Source organism: Pezoporus wallicus, unplaced genomic scaffold (assembly GCF_028554395.1).
Source record: "Pezoporus wallicus isolate ANWC-B61680 ecotype Strahan unplaced genomic scaffold, APGP_CSIRO_Pwel_v1 contig_5785, whole genome shotgun sequence".
Taxonomy (NCBI): domain Eukaryota; kingdom Metazoa; phylum Chordata; class Aves; order Psittaciformes; family Psittacidae; genus Pezoporus; species Pezoporus wallicus.
Window position 1 is genome coordinate 1,767,354 of NW_026641150.1, and position 15,422 is coordinate 1,782,775.

Consider the following 15,422-nt stretch of genomic DNA (forward strand, 5'->3'; position numbering starts at 1 on the left):
TGCTTAAAAGTATATATAATGTCACATATGGTACAACCCTCTTGAGATTTCAGGATTATTTTTTGGCTTGTTCAGTTTGGTTTGGTTTTTTTAATTATACAAGTAAATTGTTCCTCTCCAGTAAAGGAAAACCAATTGATCAAACTGAAATTTACTTTGCATTTTCACATGTAAAATTAGAAAGCCACGGAGACTATGCTGCTGCTAAAACCACTGGTGTTCCTGGGTGTGCCTTTACCCACCATACTGCATGCAGATAAAGATCTCTGCAGGGACTGAAAACTAGCACCAAGGATATGCAGAGCTTAACAAGGCCCTCAGGTCTGAAAAGGAAAAAGCTGAAGTCTCTGGTAATTACACAGCTATGGTGCCAGCAAGACAGTGACAAACATTTAGAGACCTCTGTGAGGATGATCTGCAGGTAAACAACAAGCAGTGCAAGCAAATTACCTCAACATCTGCAGATTTTAGCAGGATGTCTCTAAGTGGACTGTAATAGTCTGAGGAAAAAACATGGTCCTCAGTGTAAACCACATTTAACCTTAAGGAACCGAGGTCATCAGGTTTCAATGACTTGTTACCATTATCTCTAGGCTGCAGGAAATACCTGATATACAAAAAAATAAGACAGAAAGTTTGTTCTGAAACACGAGATAATCTCGGGTTGTACATGAACATATATAAAATGTACAGATACATACAATGTTTGCATTTGTATCAAATTCTTGAAGAGTTCTGAATCAGACTTTTTTAATTTGCCAGTTTGCTTTGCCCCAAGTGCAAGATGGGAAGTTCTGATCATAAAGTTTTATGATTAAAACCCCACACACTAAAACTGTGGCACTGCTGATGAACTGCAGTAAATAATATCACAAAGCCAACATATTAGAACTCCCACATGCAATACAGACGCAGACCAAAATCTCTAATCACACCATCAAAACTTCGTGTTCTTACATTTGCTAAGATTACTTTGGCTTGCTTACAAAAAAGATACAAATTAAATCCATTTAAACTTTATCACCTAGCAGTAATTACTCTTAGTCTTCATAGCAGACATATGTTTCTACTTATTCTCCAAAATAAAAATGTCAAATACCATGCTTCATAAGAACTAGACTGTCGGAGAAATTTCAGAGGAAGTCTCAGTTCTCCTAGAAACTCATCTCCAAACTTCAAGTTACTGGCATTCCAGAGATCAACTCTGCAATAAAAACAAATTATTTTTTAAGATTTATAATAAATTTAAAAAAAAAACAAAACCAAATCATCCCAAACTTATTTCAAATTCTGTCTTTTTTCCCCCCCCCCTCAAGCCTACGAGTCTCAAAACTACAATAGTTTCTAAACAGTAAAGTGACAATCTTACCTTAGTTAGATTGCTGGAGCCTTGCACTTCACCTCCATGAAACATCAGTATAAAAAAATCATCTAGACTCTCTCCCTTACCTGTACTGCTTCCACTACCCATACTGATAAAGCTTCAGAGGGCTGTCTTCCTATCCCAGATAATGAAAGAATATGGGTAAAATGGACACCATGGTAAAAAAAAGGTGCAGAGATATTTAAGGACTACATACTGTTAGTCCTGGTCTAATGTGGGATTACTAGCAGCTAAACATCATCTTTACAGAGTTAGGCTAAATGCCTATACAGTCCTTCCCAGTGCTCTAGCTCCTGGGAAGATTCAAATTTGTTGCACCTAAACCAGTTCTGTACAGATGCTCAGGACAGTTCTACCACTCCATATAATCTGTTTATTGACTGAAGCCTACACAATTTCTGGCACTCAGTTCCTCATGTTTGGGAAGCTCTCCGTATATGTCTCTAGATAATACTTTCTTCCCTTTTACACAGTCTTCAACATTGGGATGTAAAACAACTGCACTGAGCTTCAAAGTAAAAGTACTGGTATCTAACATGGTATTCATAGATAAAAATTACAATACCCACCTTGAAGCACAGGTTTCAAATGCCAGGGTAGTTCTTTATGTACATAAATTAAGGTTTCCTTCGAGAGGCACTTTAATTTTAAAGAAAGCTCAGATGAGAATTTTGCAGCTAAGTGACAGTCTGAATGTGCCTTAAACTTGGGGAGGGGAGAAATATTTCAGAAAAAAATACAGATTTTCAAATAATAAAACATTTTAAGAAGAGCAACTTCAATTTGCATTAGGTGAAAAGTCATTCCAATCATGGACATATTCACACAACCTTCCTATTCTCGAGCAAGTCACAGTAAGCTCGTCAATGAATGGGTGTTGGTAGTCCAGCTAAAGGTTTGTCCTACCTTATGCAAGTGCAGAGGACAGCATGTTAAATCCTCTGAGCCTTGTACCTCTCAACAGCCATGCATCAAGTTTCATACAGTAGACATACTATCAGCTCACATCGCATGCCTGCTGGGTAAAGTTCTTCAGACTCTGATATTTTGACAGTATTTCTGCAGGGCAAGAATTCCCCCAGAGGAAAAAAAAGCTTCTTTGAAAATTCAACCTTTTCTACCCCTTTTCTTCATGTCTGGATGGTATGTTCCTACTAATTCAGATAGCTAAAAGCAGCTTCAGGAGGAAAGGAATCTTTCGGGGAGTTTATTTATACAAAGTCTAATTTACACTTTACCAAGTATCTACAGGCTACTAGTTTCTAGTTTATCCAAATTCTTTCAAGACGCCCACTAGAAATAACACACTTAAACATATGCGGCCAAAAGGTGTTCCCTCACAGCAACTTAAGTTACAGGAAAAATCAGTGCAAAGGATGGTAGGAGAGCAACTAACAACTCAAGGTAGATCTTACACAGTAGGCAAAGCAGGCATCCAATTCTGAAATTATTGTTTTGTGCATTCAGGAGTACAAAGCATAGCAGCATTTTAAAAATCGTAATACACAGACCTCCAATTCTAGAAGATTACTGTTTCCCGAGCTTGTAAAAGGCAAAATTACGGCAAGTGTTATTTTGAAACTAGGCAGACTTCAGTCACAGAAAGAAAGAAACAGCAGAGAGGGGGAGGAGAAACAATGAATTCACCAGAACATCTGGTCCCTAAGTGTTGATATGCCCTGCAACTTCCTACACCCACTCAAAAAGAGAAACTGTCATAGTTTTAGAGAGAAACCATGAGCGATTAAGCCTCCTCTTTACCCTGTGGAATGGTATTTTTCTCAGGAGAGAAAAAGAAAACAAACCCCCAAACCCATAAATCGTACAATCTGTCCAGAAGGCATGGGGGCAATCTAACTCTGACTAAACAGACTGGAGGAAGTGAGTGGGGGTGGAAGGGGAACCCGAGATGGAAACAAAAACACAGTGTCCTATAGGGAACAAAACCTCTGAGCAGAGTTTGCCCAACCAAGACTAATACTGTTTTTGTCTATTATTTAAGTGTTTAATCTTTTCCCAACTATTTTGGAAAGCTCCTCACAAACAATTCATCCTTACCACACTGTGATGTGTTGGTTTTAAGGAATGAAAGATTCTTCTGAAGCTGAGTAACACATACATTATCATTGCAGACAGTAATTTCTCCAGAAAATGATACTTAGCAAGTAAAACAACTGTATAATTCCATTTAGTCCAAAAGTGAAAAAATAAGAATCAACTGAAACATTTAAGCAATGTGCAGCCACTGTCCACCAATGTCTAGGGTCCCCTCCCAGAGGGGGGACAAAATTACGAAAGTATCCTAGCTTTCATTTAAAGCCAGTGTGTGCCTAGGCATCATGGTTACAAAGACTAGACTGGGACTCCCAAGATGTTGTTCAGTTGCCTATTCCATCACACACATCCCATGGAATATGGGGCATGTTAATTTGTATCTGCCTACACCATGCAAAGCTTTGAAGAACTTTAGTGTGGTGCTAGGACTGGATCATCTGCTGTGCTGCAAGACTGACATCACTGAAGCAGCACGGCACTAAACCTGGGCCTTCGCTTTCTCTCCTTTGAATTAGCTGCCCTTAAGCCCCGGTACCTTTGCACTGCCTGACATGGATGTTCTCTGAGAAACGAACTACGGCTCGTCTCACTCACCTATGAATAGTTTCCCTTTCCTGTCTCACAGAATCATGGCAATTAAATTCATTAATGGTCTCGTAATGCTGCAATACTACACTAACAGGCTACACGAACCAACAGCTGACCATCAAATTAGAACAGCCCTCACCCATTCATTCGTGAACACAGATGTGTCTTGCTTGCTGGGAGTAAGTACTGTTCCCCCTTCCTGGTCTCCCCATCTTTCCTTACAGCCAGCTTTGCTTCTAAAGGTACTAGGGAATGGTTTGGAAAATAAGCCCTCACTGCCTCTCCAGTGGGAATACCGGGGAAGGAAGGGGGTGCCACCATTCTCCCCTAAACTTTCTTCTTCCAAATCCTAGAGTAAAGGAGAGGGGAATTTCTTACCACCTTACGGAGATACAGCAGTTTTCAGCTACAGTGCACCCACATCACCAGATGGCCTAAGTCTCTTAAGTTTCAATGTTTGTGATGATATGACGCATGTGATACCTTTAGGTTTTGCACCTCCTATTGTTTTCTCTCCACTCCTCCTATTTTCCTGTCCCTACAGACACTGTTGACAGACCTCAGCATATTTTAAAATAGTACCAAGTGGGTGGCAGGGGGTGAGGTGGGGTTGTTTTGTTTTTTGAAATCAGAGTTGCTTCTTTCCTGAGCAATGGATTTCACATTTATCACAGCCAGCCTTGCAAGAAGGGGTTAAAGTCTGGCAGGCAAATGAGAAGAGAAACTGCCTCTGCCCCAGAGAAACTCCAAGTTCAAGAGTTTCCTTTCAGGGAAGAAGGACCTTATATGGGTTGCTAAACTCAAGTGATGAAAGAAAATATACTCTCTAACTGGGAGGAACTTCTGGGCTCTCTTGGGAAACTGATGGAGGGAAGGAAGGGGAGCCCAGGCCCAGACAGAAAAGGCTGAGCTTAATGACAATCACAGATTAGTATACCCACAGCATATATAGGATATGAAGGAAAATAATAAGGATCTCTCCGGCAGCAGAACCATCACACATATTCAGATACAATCTACAAGATGGTGGAGGTAAACAAATATATACAATGACAAAGACATCTTGATTTATCAGCAGCAAAACCATGCCTGCCACTTTGAAAACAGAGTCTACTACAAAGTTAGACAACTTTAGAAGACAAATTTATTAGAATAAAATGTTTTATAATACCTAATCTCCATTTTGTCAACTTCATCAACATCTTCAATATCAAAATGGGACTTCTTGTTGTAGCTACTGGGTCTTGTAACCTAATAGAAAGAAGGAAACTTTAACAACTTGATCTGATACAAATGCATTCTGAAGTTACATGTACCAAGCTTTGGAAGATCACAGCCTTTTACTATCAGCAGTGACTTCAGTCTTAATTTTGAAAACATTCAGGCACTTGAATAAACATGGTGACTAAACACATTCCTGACTATACAAAAGTGATGGTTACACAATCATATCCAGAACTAAACAGACATTCCATACTGTCTTTACAGAGAAAGGATGTCTTTAATATTACCACAGTACTTTGAGTTTATACTGACAAAAGAAAAAAAAAACATGGAAAGGAGTACCACTTTTATAATCCATCTAGGGAAATAAAAGAACAATTAATAACTGGGTGTTAAATACAGCTGTACAACTGATGTTTCAGAGTGTCGCAGATGGCCTGAGACACTCTGAAGCGAGGTGGGGACGGGCCGACACAAAACCATCCTTATAAACATTTTATCCAGTTATAATTGGGAAGTTCTGCCTGTCCTGATACCCTGGAAGTCAATTTATCATGCTCATACCAAAAAATACCAAGCAGATCAACTGTCCAAGAGATGCTTGCGTGTATTATGCATATCAGAGTACAGAACCAGGTGCACAGTTCAGCAACCGTATTTGCGAGACTGATAGGGAGCAAAGCATGGGCAGAAAATAATGGGAAGATAGCCGTTAAGTGTAGAGCATTAGCAAAGAAGTTTTTGTACAAGCATTTCTTGACATTTGTTTTCTAGCAGGATTATAAAAAAACTTTGATGGTTGTATTTTTGTGCAGTGTGTCAGAAACTTGAGAAAAAGCCTACCCCACCCAGCTGAAACCACAGCAGGAACTGATCAAATGCAAAAGTGTATGATGTGTGGGTTCAGCTCTTGGTTGCACACAGAAGCTGAAATTTAATGTAGGTTTAAATATACTTGTAGCTTGATATTTCCCACTCACAAAAACTGGCTTTTATTGTAAACTTGACCTCTTGGTTTTCTATTGCACATCAGATGCAGATGGTACAAACAAAGGAGGCAAAGATACAGCTGCACAAGTGGGGAGGAACCAGAAGAGACTTAAAGCACAGGACACTCAACATAGCCTTTTTTCTGTATGTATGTATGTGTGAGGGAGGCACCATTTTGAAAGCAATACATAAAAACTAAAAGACGCTAGCAGCACTGGAGACCAAATGCTCTACACTAACTGAAACAAGTGCACCTGGAAGCCCAAGAGCACAGAGGATTTACATGTAGCCTACAATTTCAGCAGCTTAGCACAAATCTTTTCACCCTTGCGACTGCTGTCACTGTGGCTTCAAGAAATTATCTTACATACCCGCAAATGACATTTTCATTACTACTGTGAAGCTAATGCTGTAATTTTTAATAAGGAAGTAATTTTTAAGCCTTTTATTATCTCTAACACATGAGTCGTTAAAAAAATGTTATAGCATAGGTGTAACTTACAGCACATTCCTTTAAGGAAGCACATTTCTGAGAAGTTTTGGTGGACTCTGCAAGTACTAGGTTTCTCTGTTCACCTGTATGACTGCTTAGTGTGCATATTAATACAGTTCAAGAGTGGTATTGCTATAAAGATAGCTGTATGAAGTTCATCCATTCCAAGGATGGAACTGAAGATGAGGGACCTCCTAGTTCACAGTGCTGAACTAAGCTGCCATGTACCATTTTACAAAGAAGGGGGCACAACTCTGTTGTGCTGGTGGTCCCTTTCTTTAGGCAAAGCTGGCAAGCTGTTTAACCCCAGTCATTTTTTTTTCAGCACGTGCAGGTTTGCAAACAGGTCCCCAGCACCACCTTCTTTGGTTTCCATAAGAGGACCATTTTCTTGTAGCTGCATATAGAACTCCAAGCCCCGACACTACACTGCAGCTGGAGTGGTGGTGAAAATGGCTCCTGGCCATCAGGTGCAAGTTTCGCTCACAGCACCCCTTAAATAAGCCCTTAAGATTTCCCAAATCAACTATAAGCTATTTTCCTTTCAGAAAATCAAATTTGGTTATAGAAAGGAAAGCAACCATTCAATACCTTTTACAGATCAGCTTCTTCCTTGGAGGCATGGCTGATCACTGTGTTAGCAGACTGCAGGGAAGGTGATGAAGTTGTTTGGAAGCAGTGAGTGACACTGCTGTTAACAGTATGAATCTGTGCAGTTCCATCAGCATGCACTAGCCACAGGTCTGCCCATGTCTCATTAGTGAATGTATTTCCCAGCCATAGCAGTTCTACTGAACCTTGTTCCTCTGAGACATTTAGTGTGATATATACTAACTGCTTTCAAAATGACATAAATCTATTATGGCTTTCCCTGCACTAAGGGTATGTTTATGTTTCAGAGTTCTGGCTGATTCAGACATTTCCCAAGCTCTGCTCTTACCCACACAGAAAACATTTTGCTCTGAGTTAGCAGAACAACTGGGGCATGGGCTTGAGTTCAGGTTTTGCTTCTGCTAATACTTGCACGCAACCCAGCTCTCAGCATAAAGGCAAGATAAGCAAGCCTCCAGCCCCCTCCACAACTCCAGCTGGAAGATGCTTTCTGTTTCTCTCCTTCCTCTCCCAATATGGCACCACCTGCCAAGTTCAGTGTTTAAATACCAAACGTTCTCGGCTTCCGCAGTGCACAGAAGGCTGAGGAATCAGACAGGTGAAGTTTTGTGCTTTACAGTCTGAATTCCTGGCTTACATCCTCATTAAAAAGCTCTCACTGACAGATGCCCTGAGAACTGCCTATGTTAAACATAAGGAAGACCAGTTTAGTTTAATTACATATAGCATCATTCTTGTGCCACTGGCAAAGGCCAGATGAGGGACTTAAATCCTGGACAGCCTCACGCAGTACCATGGAATCTCTCCCCTGCCAACCATGCCCATGCAGCGACTACGGAGCCTCACCAAGTCAGCAAGCAGGCACAAAGGCTCACTGCTAGCTGAAGTTAAGTCTGCAGGGAAGTTACATCCTAGGAAGAGATGTGTTGGGTTAGCAAAGGAAAGATTACCTTAGACAGCTATCGTGGCCAAGCCTCAGGGCTTCCACCCCTTTGGGCAGTGGGAAAGTGCTCCTGCCAATGAAGAACTTGCTCTCTGTTCCTCAAATCCAAATACAACAGAGCTCATCCACAAGACCATGTTTCTGCTGGTATGACAGACTTTAGATTACTTGGTACAATTATCAGCTTCTAAGCAAAGATGGCCTTTTTTTTTTTTTTTTTAAGAGGGGAAGACAGCAATAAACCCCTCAGTGGCCCTGCCAAGAATAATAAGTGCACTTCAGGTCTGCACAGTGCAACAGCACTTTTATGGCTCCTCCCCAGCTCTCCTTACTGATGTGGCCGCCTGTGCTCCTGAACTGATTTGAAAAACCACATCCCAAGGTGCCACCCCTATGTCAGCAACAATTTCTAACACAAGTGTGTCCTGAACGATGCAAGCCTCATGGCCAGAAAAAGCTTTTCGGTGATATGCCACCTGCACTGCACTACTGTGGCTTTTCATCAACTTTGTTATGCTAGGTATGTTCTTGAGGTGTCTACTGAAATAGAACAGTCAAACGTAGATCAGGACTAAGATGTCCCAGAGAAAAAGAAAAGATTCACATACTTTAGAAGACAGAATTAAAAGTTTCCAGAGGTATCAAAATTATAAACACATGAGATATATGTACGGACACACCACAATTACAGTTACTCTTGCCAGAAAGAACCGAAATAAGCACTTTCATGAAAGTTATACTTTGTTTTAACTAGACTTGTTGAAAATGCTCTGTATTAAATCAAGCTGTAGAGGCTTCACCCACTTGGAGAAAAGGCACTGGTATTGCAGCAGACTGGTAGACAGCCAGAACATCCAGTTTAAGTGTATTTTTCCTCTACAGTTTTCAGTACCCCTAGGACATAACCTTCCTCCCAGTGACTGGGAATCACAGGGTGGAGCTGCTATAAAAACAAAGGTTAAAAAGATTATTGTTGTTGTTTTATTTTTAAACCCCATTTTAACTGTTCTTTTTCAAAACTCTTCTTGGGTGAGTTGCCATGGAGCATAAAGGCTGCTGCTCAGAAGCGCACCTTGGAGGTTTTCCTGCACAGTATCTGAGCCGACGCAATATACTACTCCCTCAGCAGACAGCGAGTCTAATCCTGGGTACTTCTTTCCCCTGCACCATGCTTTGAAACAGTCTTCAAAGAAGACAGCTGGCACAACATGGAGCAGGATACTGTGCCAACTATCTACAGTATAGTATTTCAGCTTATCACCCGTTCCTCTGAAATACCAACCTCAAAATAAAACACTTCATCAAAATGTGGATTGTTGGTCTTCTTTTTAACTTTAGTCTTTTTGGCTTCTGATCTGAATTAAGGAAAGAAAGAAAAAAAAAAGGGTAAGAAAACATCAGCAGACGTGTGATCCTACAACAGGGAGACTGAGGAACAAATAATTATCCACTTGATTTATCTGGTAAAGCTAGAATGCCACATGGCTCCAGCACAGTAAGGAATACACACTCACACACATTTAATAGAGATTCACTGCATGCTTGTTTCTCTGAAGTGGCAGTAATCACAGTTTGTTATCCTCTCTTAAACACAAGTTCTTGATTCTGTCACTCACTCCGTCCAGCAGAATCTTGTATCTGTACAAAGCAACTGGCAAGAATGAGGCCCTGAGGAGCAACATTTGGGGGACAGTCTCAGTCTTGATGTGACTCAAAAATTCCTCATACCCTAACAGCACAGGAGACAGGAAGACCAACAAATAGCTATTTCTGTGGTTTATGTTTTATAATCCTGGCCTGAGGAATCAATGAATGCTTCTCAGTGGTGTGAAATAATCAAAACCACCCAGAACCATTTCCTCAGTAAGAGTATTTTTATTGCTGTATTACCAGCCTTTTCCCTGCAGCCCCAAGAGCACTTAGTTAATGTTCTGCTGTTATTATTATGAGTAGTGCTGAGCTCTGTAGGATTAAGTCTCTCAATTTCTGCTGCTCTGTAGGAACAAGACACGGCAGACCTCTTTCAAAGTACTCCCTGGGCAATAGGGCTGACGAAGTTCAGCACTGCCCATTCATCCTCTGTGGGCAGCTCCATCCACCTGCGACCGCCTTTTAGAATGCGGACATCAAACTGGGCTAGAGCCAATCAATGCATTTCTCACAGGCCAGCCAACAGGTGTTTGATGATTTCCAAATGTTTTGATCCTATGCTTGATATGTTCTCATTACCTACAAGTGAAAAGCTCTGTGTTGTCCTTGTGTCATCAATCTTCCCCTACAGCTCTGCAGGCATAGATAAAACAGACACAGATAGAGAGGCACATCAGCCATGTGGAAAACTGACCTACTAATCATTTCATTCCAGAATCTATCCCTCATTTCTCATCCAGCAAAGCTGCTTAAGATAGGCTGTAACTGTTTATAGTAACTGGACAATTCTATGTATTCTTTTACAGAGGTCAAGTAAAGTTGGGTTTAATTCCCAGTGCTGCCACAGGCTTCCTGTGTCTTGAATGGGCCCATCCACCAGCATACAATGTTTTCCCGTCTATAATAGAGGCTTAGAAACAGTTTTGTTCAGGAAGTCTGATAGCTCTCTAAGTAGAAACCACACAATAAACAGCAGCACATTTGGTGAAATTTTTATGCTTGGCATTGCATAAATGTAGCAGAATAAAGCGGCTTTACTACTCTAAAAGGAGAGGCATTGAAAAATTCAGAGAGGAGAATGATGTACAGATTGAGAATATCCCACTGTTCCTACGAGGAGCTGAGAGATCAGAGAGACTAACTGCCTCCAGGACGTAGGGCAGATTGTCTATCCCATATCATCAGTCACACTTGCCAATCAACCTCTTCACTGATAAGCCCATCTGGGAAAGGACTGGGAAGCAGGATGTAGAACAGGAGGCGATTAAAGCAAGCACAATTATTGGGCAATTACAAAGCAGTCAATGGGAATAAGCTGCATGCTGCTTGCTGGAGATAGCAGGCAAGCCTTCTCCCCCCACCAAAAAACAGATAGTAATAGGATGAGGCTGTGCTGCTTATTCTGAAGGGAAATACATTATCAGTTTCATACACAGCCAGACGCACAGGCAGAGGGAAGCAGACAAAGGTAAATCTGGACATTCAAGGATACAAGGGTTAGTCAAAAAATCTCCTTAGAGTATCAGTAATAGCCACCCAGTACCATTTGAAACAAGTTAGAGGCTTAAAACATCAACACATACAACTCAGATGCACAGCTCATTAATGGAGATAATGAACAACACACCTAGGCAAAGATGAATAATACAGACTGACTGCTCTATATTCTGGTCATAGACTGGTCAAAGACTCCTCTGCATGCAAGGTAAGAATTTGTCAAGAATGCATCTTATTTACAGTATTTTCAATAAAGCTATTTCAGTAAGACATTACAAATAACCCATGCTACCAAATCTGATTCTCTCAGGTCACAGCAGAGCTATTTTGTTTCTAATATGGCACAGACATGAAAGATGACTCTAAATAACCAGAAATAAAACAGTGACATCTGACAACATGGGAAATTTTTATAACAGAACACGAAAATTTAATCCCAAATTTAAATTGAAGATTAGCATGCATAATGTCATTACTAAAAGCTCATTCCAGTTTTATTCATGCTATTATATCTGCATGTATCAAATTATAGGACTAAGACACCTAAGGCTTTCAACATACACATTAATTTGCCACACCTACAAAGTTAAAAGACACCAAATATTCACACACAAACGTGCATACTCTGCATGATGTTGATGTATTCAGCTTTCTCTTCTGCCCCTGCCCAAAATAGGAAATAAATTTGCTCAAAAACTGGTCTCCAACTGTGAGGTGAGAAGATGCACAAATTAAGCCTAACCACAAATTACATACTCCAGGATATTCAAATTATTCAGAGATTATTCAGACCTTTACATAAATCAAACCTGAAACAAGCCTCAAATTGCTTACTCTAGTATAATTCAGTAGTTCATACATGCACACACCAACACTTAACATATTCTAGTGGCATCTAAGTACTCTCATCTGTCCATCCGAGGATGCAGATTTCCAATAGACAAAGGAATCAGGAACCTGATTAATTTCCTTATAAAATGGAAGCTCTTGCATGTGCAATACTTGCCTGGAGGGTCCTGCTAAGGTAACAGTAGCATACGGATCACATTGCCCGTTCACAATGGGCAGCCCTTGGCACTCTAAAACTCTAGAAAAGAAGAAAATGCAGAAAAATTAATGAAATGGGAGGAGGCTGGAGTGAAAATAAAGGCAATTCATTCTCATCCTATTCCTCTTCTTAACACTTTACACTATGGAATTGAAATGTCACTATGCACAAGCCTTTAATTTATACCTAAACTTCAAAACACATTTTGGCCTGAAATACTAACTTTAACGAGGTCAAAAATACTGTTAAATTACAGAGAACCCTTAAACTGAAGGATTCTTATTATGCAAGTACAACAAGTTAAGGTTCATGAAATAAGTCTGCTGTCAAGATGGGACCTGTCAGCACCGTAGGCTGTAGAACGCTGACAACTTGTTCACCAAAAGAAGAAAAAACACAACAATCAGAATTTACTTCTGTAACAAAAGACTAAAAAACCCAAACAGATGGATCCCAGCAGTAGTCAAGTAATTTCTCAGAATCGTATTTATGAAGGCCTCAGTGCTCTCGGTAAAATTTGGCATGGGCATATTTGTAAAGGTGAGTTAACTATGGATCAGGAAACAGTATGACACAGCCAGCTTTCTTCATAAAACTTTTAAGTAGCAAAACTGAAGAAATACATTCAGCAGCTCTGCACTGAAGAAGTCAAAGAGACACTGGAGGGACAAAATGGAATAAACTGGGCTTTGCTTCAAGCCATGGTGAGAAATCCGCACTCTGGCATTCTCATTTTAACATCTCTTTGGGAAAAACAGAAAAAAAACTATCACAACCTCAAAATGAAAAGTATTTCATGTTTCATAAGTTAAAACCTAATGAGGAATGAAGCACCAACTGGAAACAAAGGCAGACAAGCCAGATGCCAGAAGCAGAGGACTCTCCTTCTGCTTCCAACAGGTAAACTTCTTGGGCTGATGTATTTATACAACTGGAAAATTTTGGTGAAAACGATCTCTGAAGCTGTTTGGGCAAATGATTGATACTATACTCACAGTGCAAAATTTCTGGCAAACATCAGGGTGCTACAAGATCAGTGAAAAAAGTAATACCCATTTCACTGCTTTCAGTGACACCAACTTTGATGCACAAAAAACCCAGTAGAAAATCAACAGATTAAAATTCAGTAACAGATAGTGCCCCACAGTTTTATCCACACAGCAAGTTATTTGGTAACATATGATGTGGACTTCAAATGCAGTTTAAGTAGAGACCTATTTTTTACTCTCATAAAGGGAGGAAAAAAAATGGATATTCTGCACCAATACAGGAATCAGTTTTGTACCAGAGGAGGTATTATCTAGATAGTGTGATCTTCAATCTTTGTATACTTCTAGGATTGTGTGAACCTAGGTATGAGCATTTTTTTAATAAAAGCAGTACTCTCAAGAATATGCAGACAATTGAAAGTCATCCCAGACATCATGATCTACACTTGAGGACACAGTTTATAAATCACTACACAATCAAATCACAGATGAATTTGAATGATGGAAAAAAAGCATGATGGAATGATGGAAAGAATGACAGAAAGCATGAAGTTATCCACACACAAAAACTATGCATACCCTAATTATACACACATACAATCATAGGATCTATTCTAATATTGCCACAAATTTCTATGTTTTTGGTGGATAGTCCTCTGTCATTAACACATTGACTGCCAGCAACAGACTGTCAGCAAAGACAAACAGTATCGTTAGCTGACCAGAGAGAACATAGCAATGTAAATTGTTGGGTGCTCAACTTGTATGTTCTCTACCAAACACATGGAGAAGAATAACATGATGACATCTAACCTCTCACTGCACTCTCAGGTTTGTTCACTCCATCTTGGAAACAGAAGTTATACATCCATGAACAGCTTACAAAGTCATGGATGGTCTGAAGAACATTTCCTCACAAAATAAGAATTAAGTGGCACATAATCAAATCACTAGAGAGCAGGTTTAAAATAAACAAAAGGAAGTACTTCTTCCACACAGTGCCTAATGAAGTTGCAAAACTTACTGCCACAGGACCCTGTGGAGGCCAAAAGAATACATGGATTCAAACCAGGACTACATGAGCTCATGGAGTGTAGGTTTGTAGACAACTATTAAAGCTTAATGGTCCAGAAGCCTCCTCCAGCTAAGGAAAACCCAAATTGCTGATTGAGAAGCGTATAACACTGGAGCAATCATACCATATTTGAAGTATTACTCACCATCAAATAATAGAAACAGTACTAAGCTAGACTAGAGGGGGTATTTAACACAGTAGGGTATTTTCTATGTTCTCCAGGGAAAAAAACAAAACAGAAGAAAACAAAAAATACACAGCTGTTCTCATGCAGTCATGATGGCTTAAGAGTAAGACCTTTCTTTTGTGCATTTGGAATAAGAAAAGCAAAAGTAACCTTGAACAAAACAAAATGTGGGAAAACAGGAAACAGACACTGATGTAGACTGTATCCCAAGCCTTTCAGGTAGTTTAAAAGTGGAGATTAAGGATGTTGGAGAAAGCAGGCAAAAGACTGAAGACCTACAATTTTGAGGAAGGAAGGTTACGTCTGGAGAAGGGCTCATTTTGGTTCTTATATTTTCTGAGCATTACAGGGAGAGACAATACAATCCATCAAAGCACAGGTCTGGTTGACTCATGTTAGTATACACTCATTAGCTGCAGGAAACTGTAATCCTAGAGCTGGTCTTGCTCAGTCATGGGAAAGTTGCTAGCTAAATTAACACTCCTCCTCTTCCAACCTGGTACCAAAATACTGGCTTTAATTGGCAAGCAGAAAAAGAGCTAGAACAAAATGACAGCTACTCAAAGACGATAAAATGATGCCTCAGTTCTGCCACATGGTATCACATTATTAAGACTGACAGTTCATATCTGGATTAGAGGAAAATACATACTAAAATAAATGCATAATGAAGGTATAATCTTTGGG

At 40.0% G+C, this 15,422-nt stretch overlaps 1 protein-coding gene across 2 annotated transcripts in view; it reads right to left on the reverse strand.

The window, feature by feature from the left end:
• RASA3 (RAS p21 protein activator 3) overlaps window positions 1-15,422 on the reverse strand; it is a 130,645-nt gene that overhangs the window by 21,193 nt on the left and 94,030 nt on the right. For both annotated transcript variants that reach the window (XM_057422286.1, XM_057422287.1), the window contains exons 6-10: window positions 12,443-12,523; window positions 9,572-9,644; window positions 5,199-5,278; window positions 1,100-1,204; window positions 451-607 (exon numbers count right to left, since the gene is read on the reverse strand). In XM_057422286.1, the coding sequence (XP_057278269.1) occupies window positions 451-607; window positions 1,100-1,204; window positions 5,199-5,278; window positions 9,572-9,644; window positions 12,443-12,523 (496 nt within the window). The remainder of the gene's footprint in view (window positions 1-450; window positions 608-1,099; window positions 1,205-5,198; window positions 5,279-9,571; window positions 9,645-12,442; window positions 12,524-15,422) is intronic.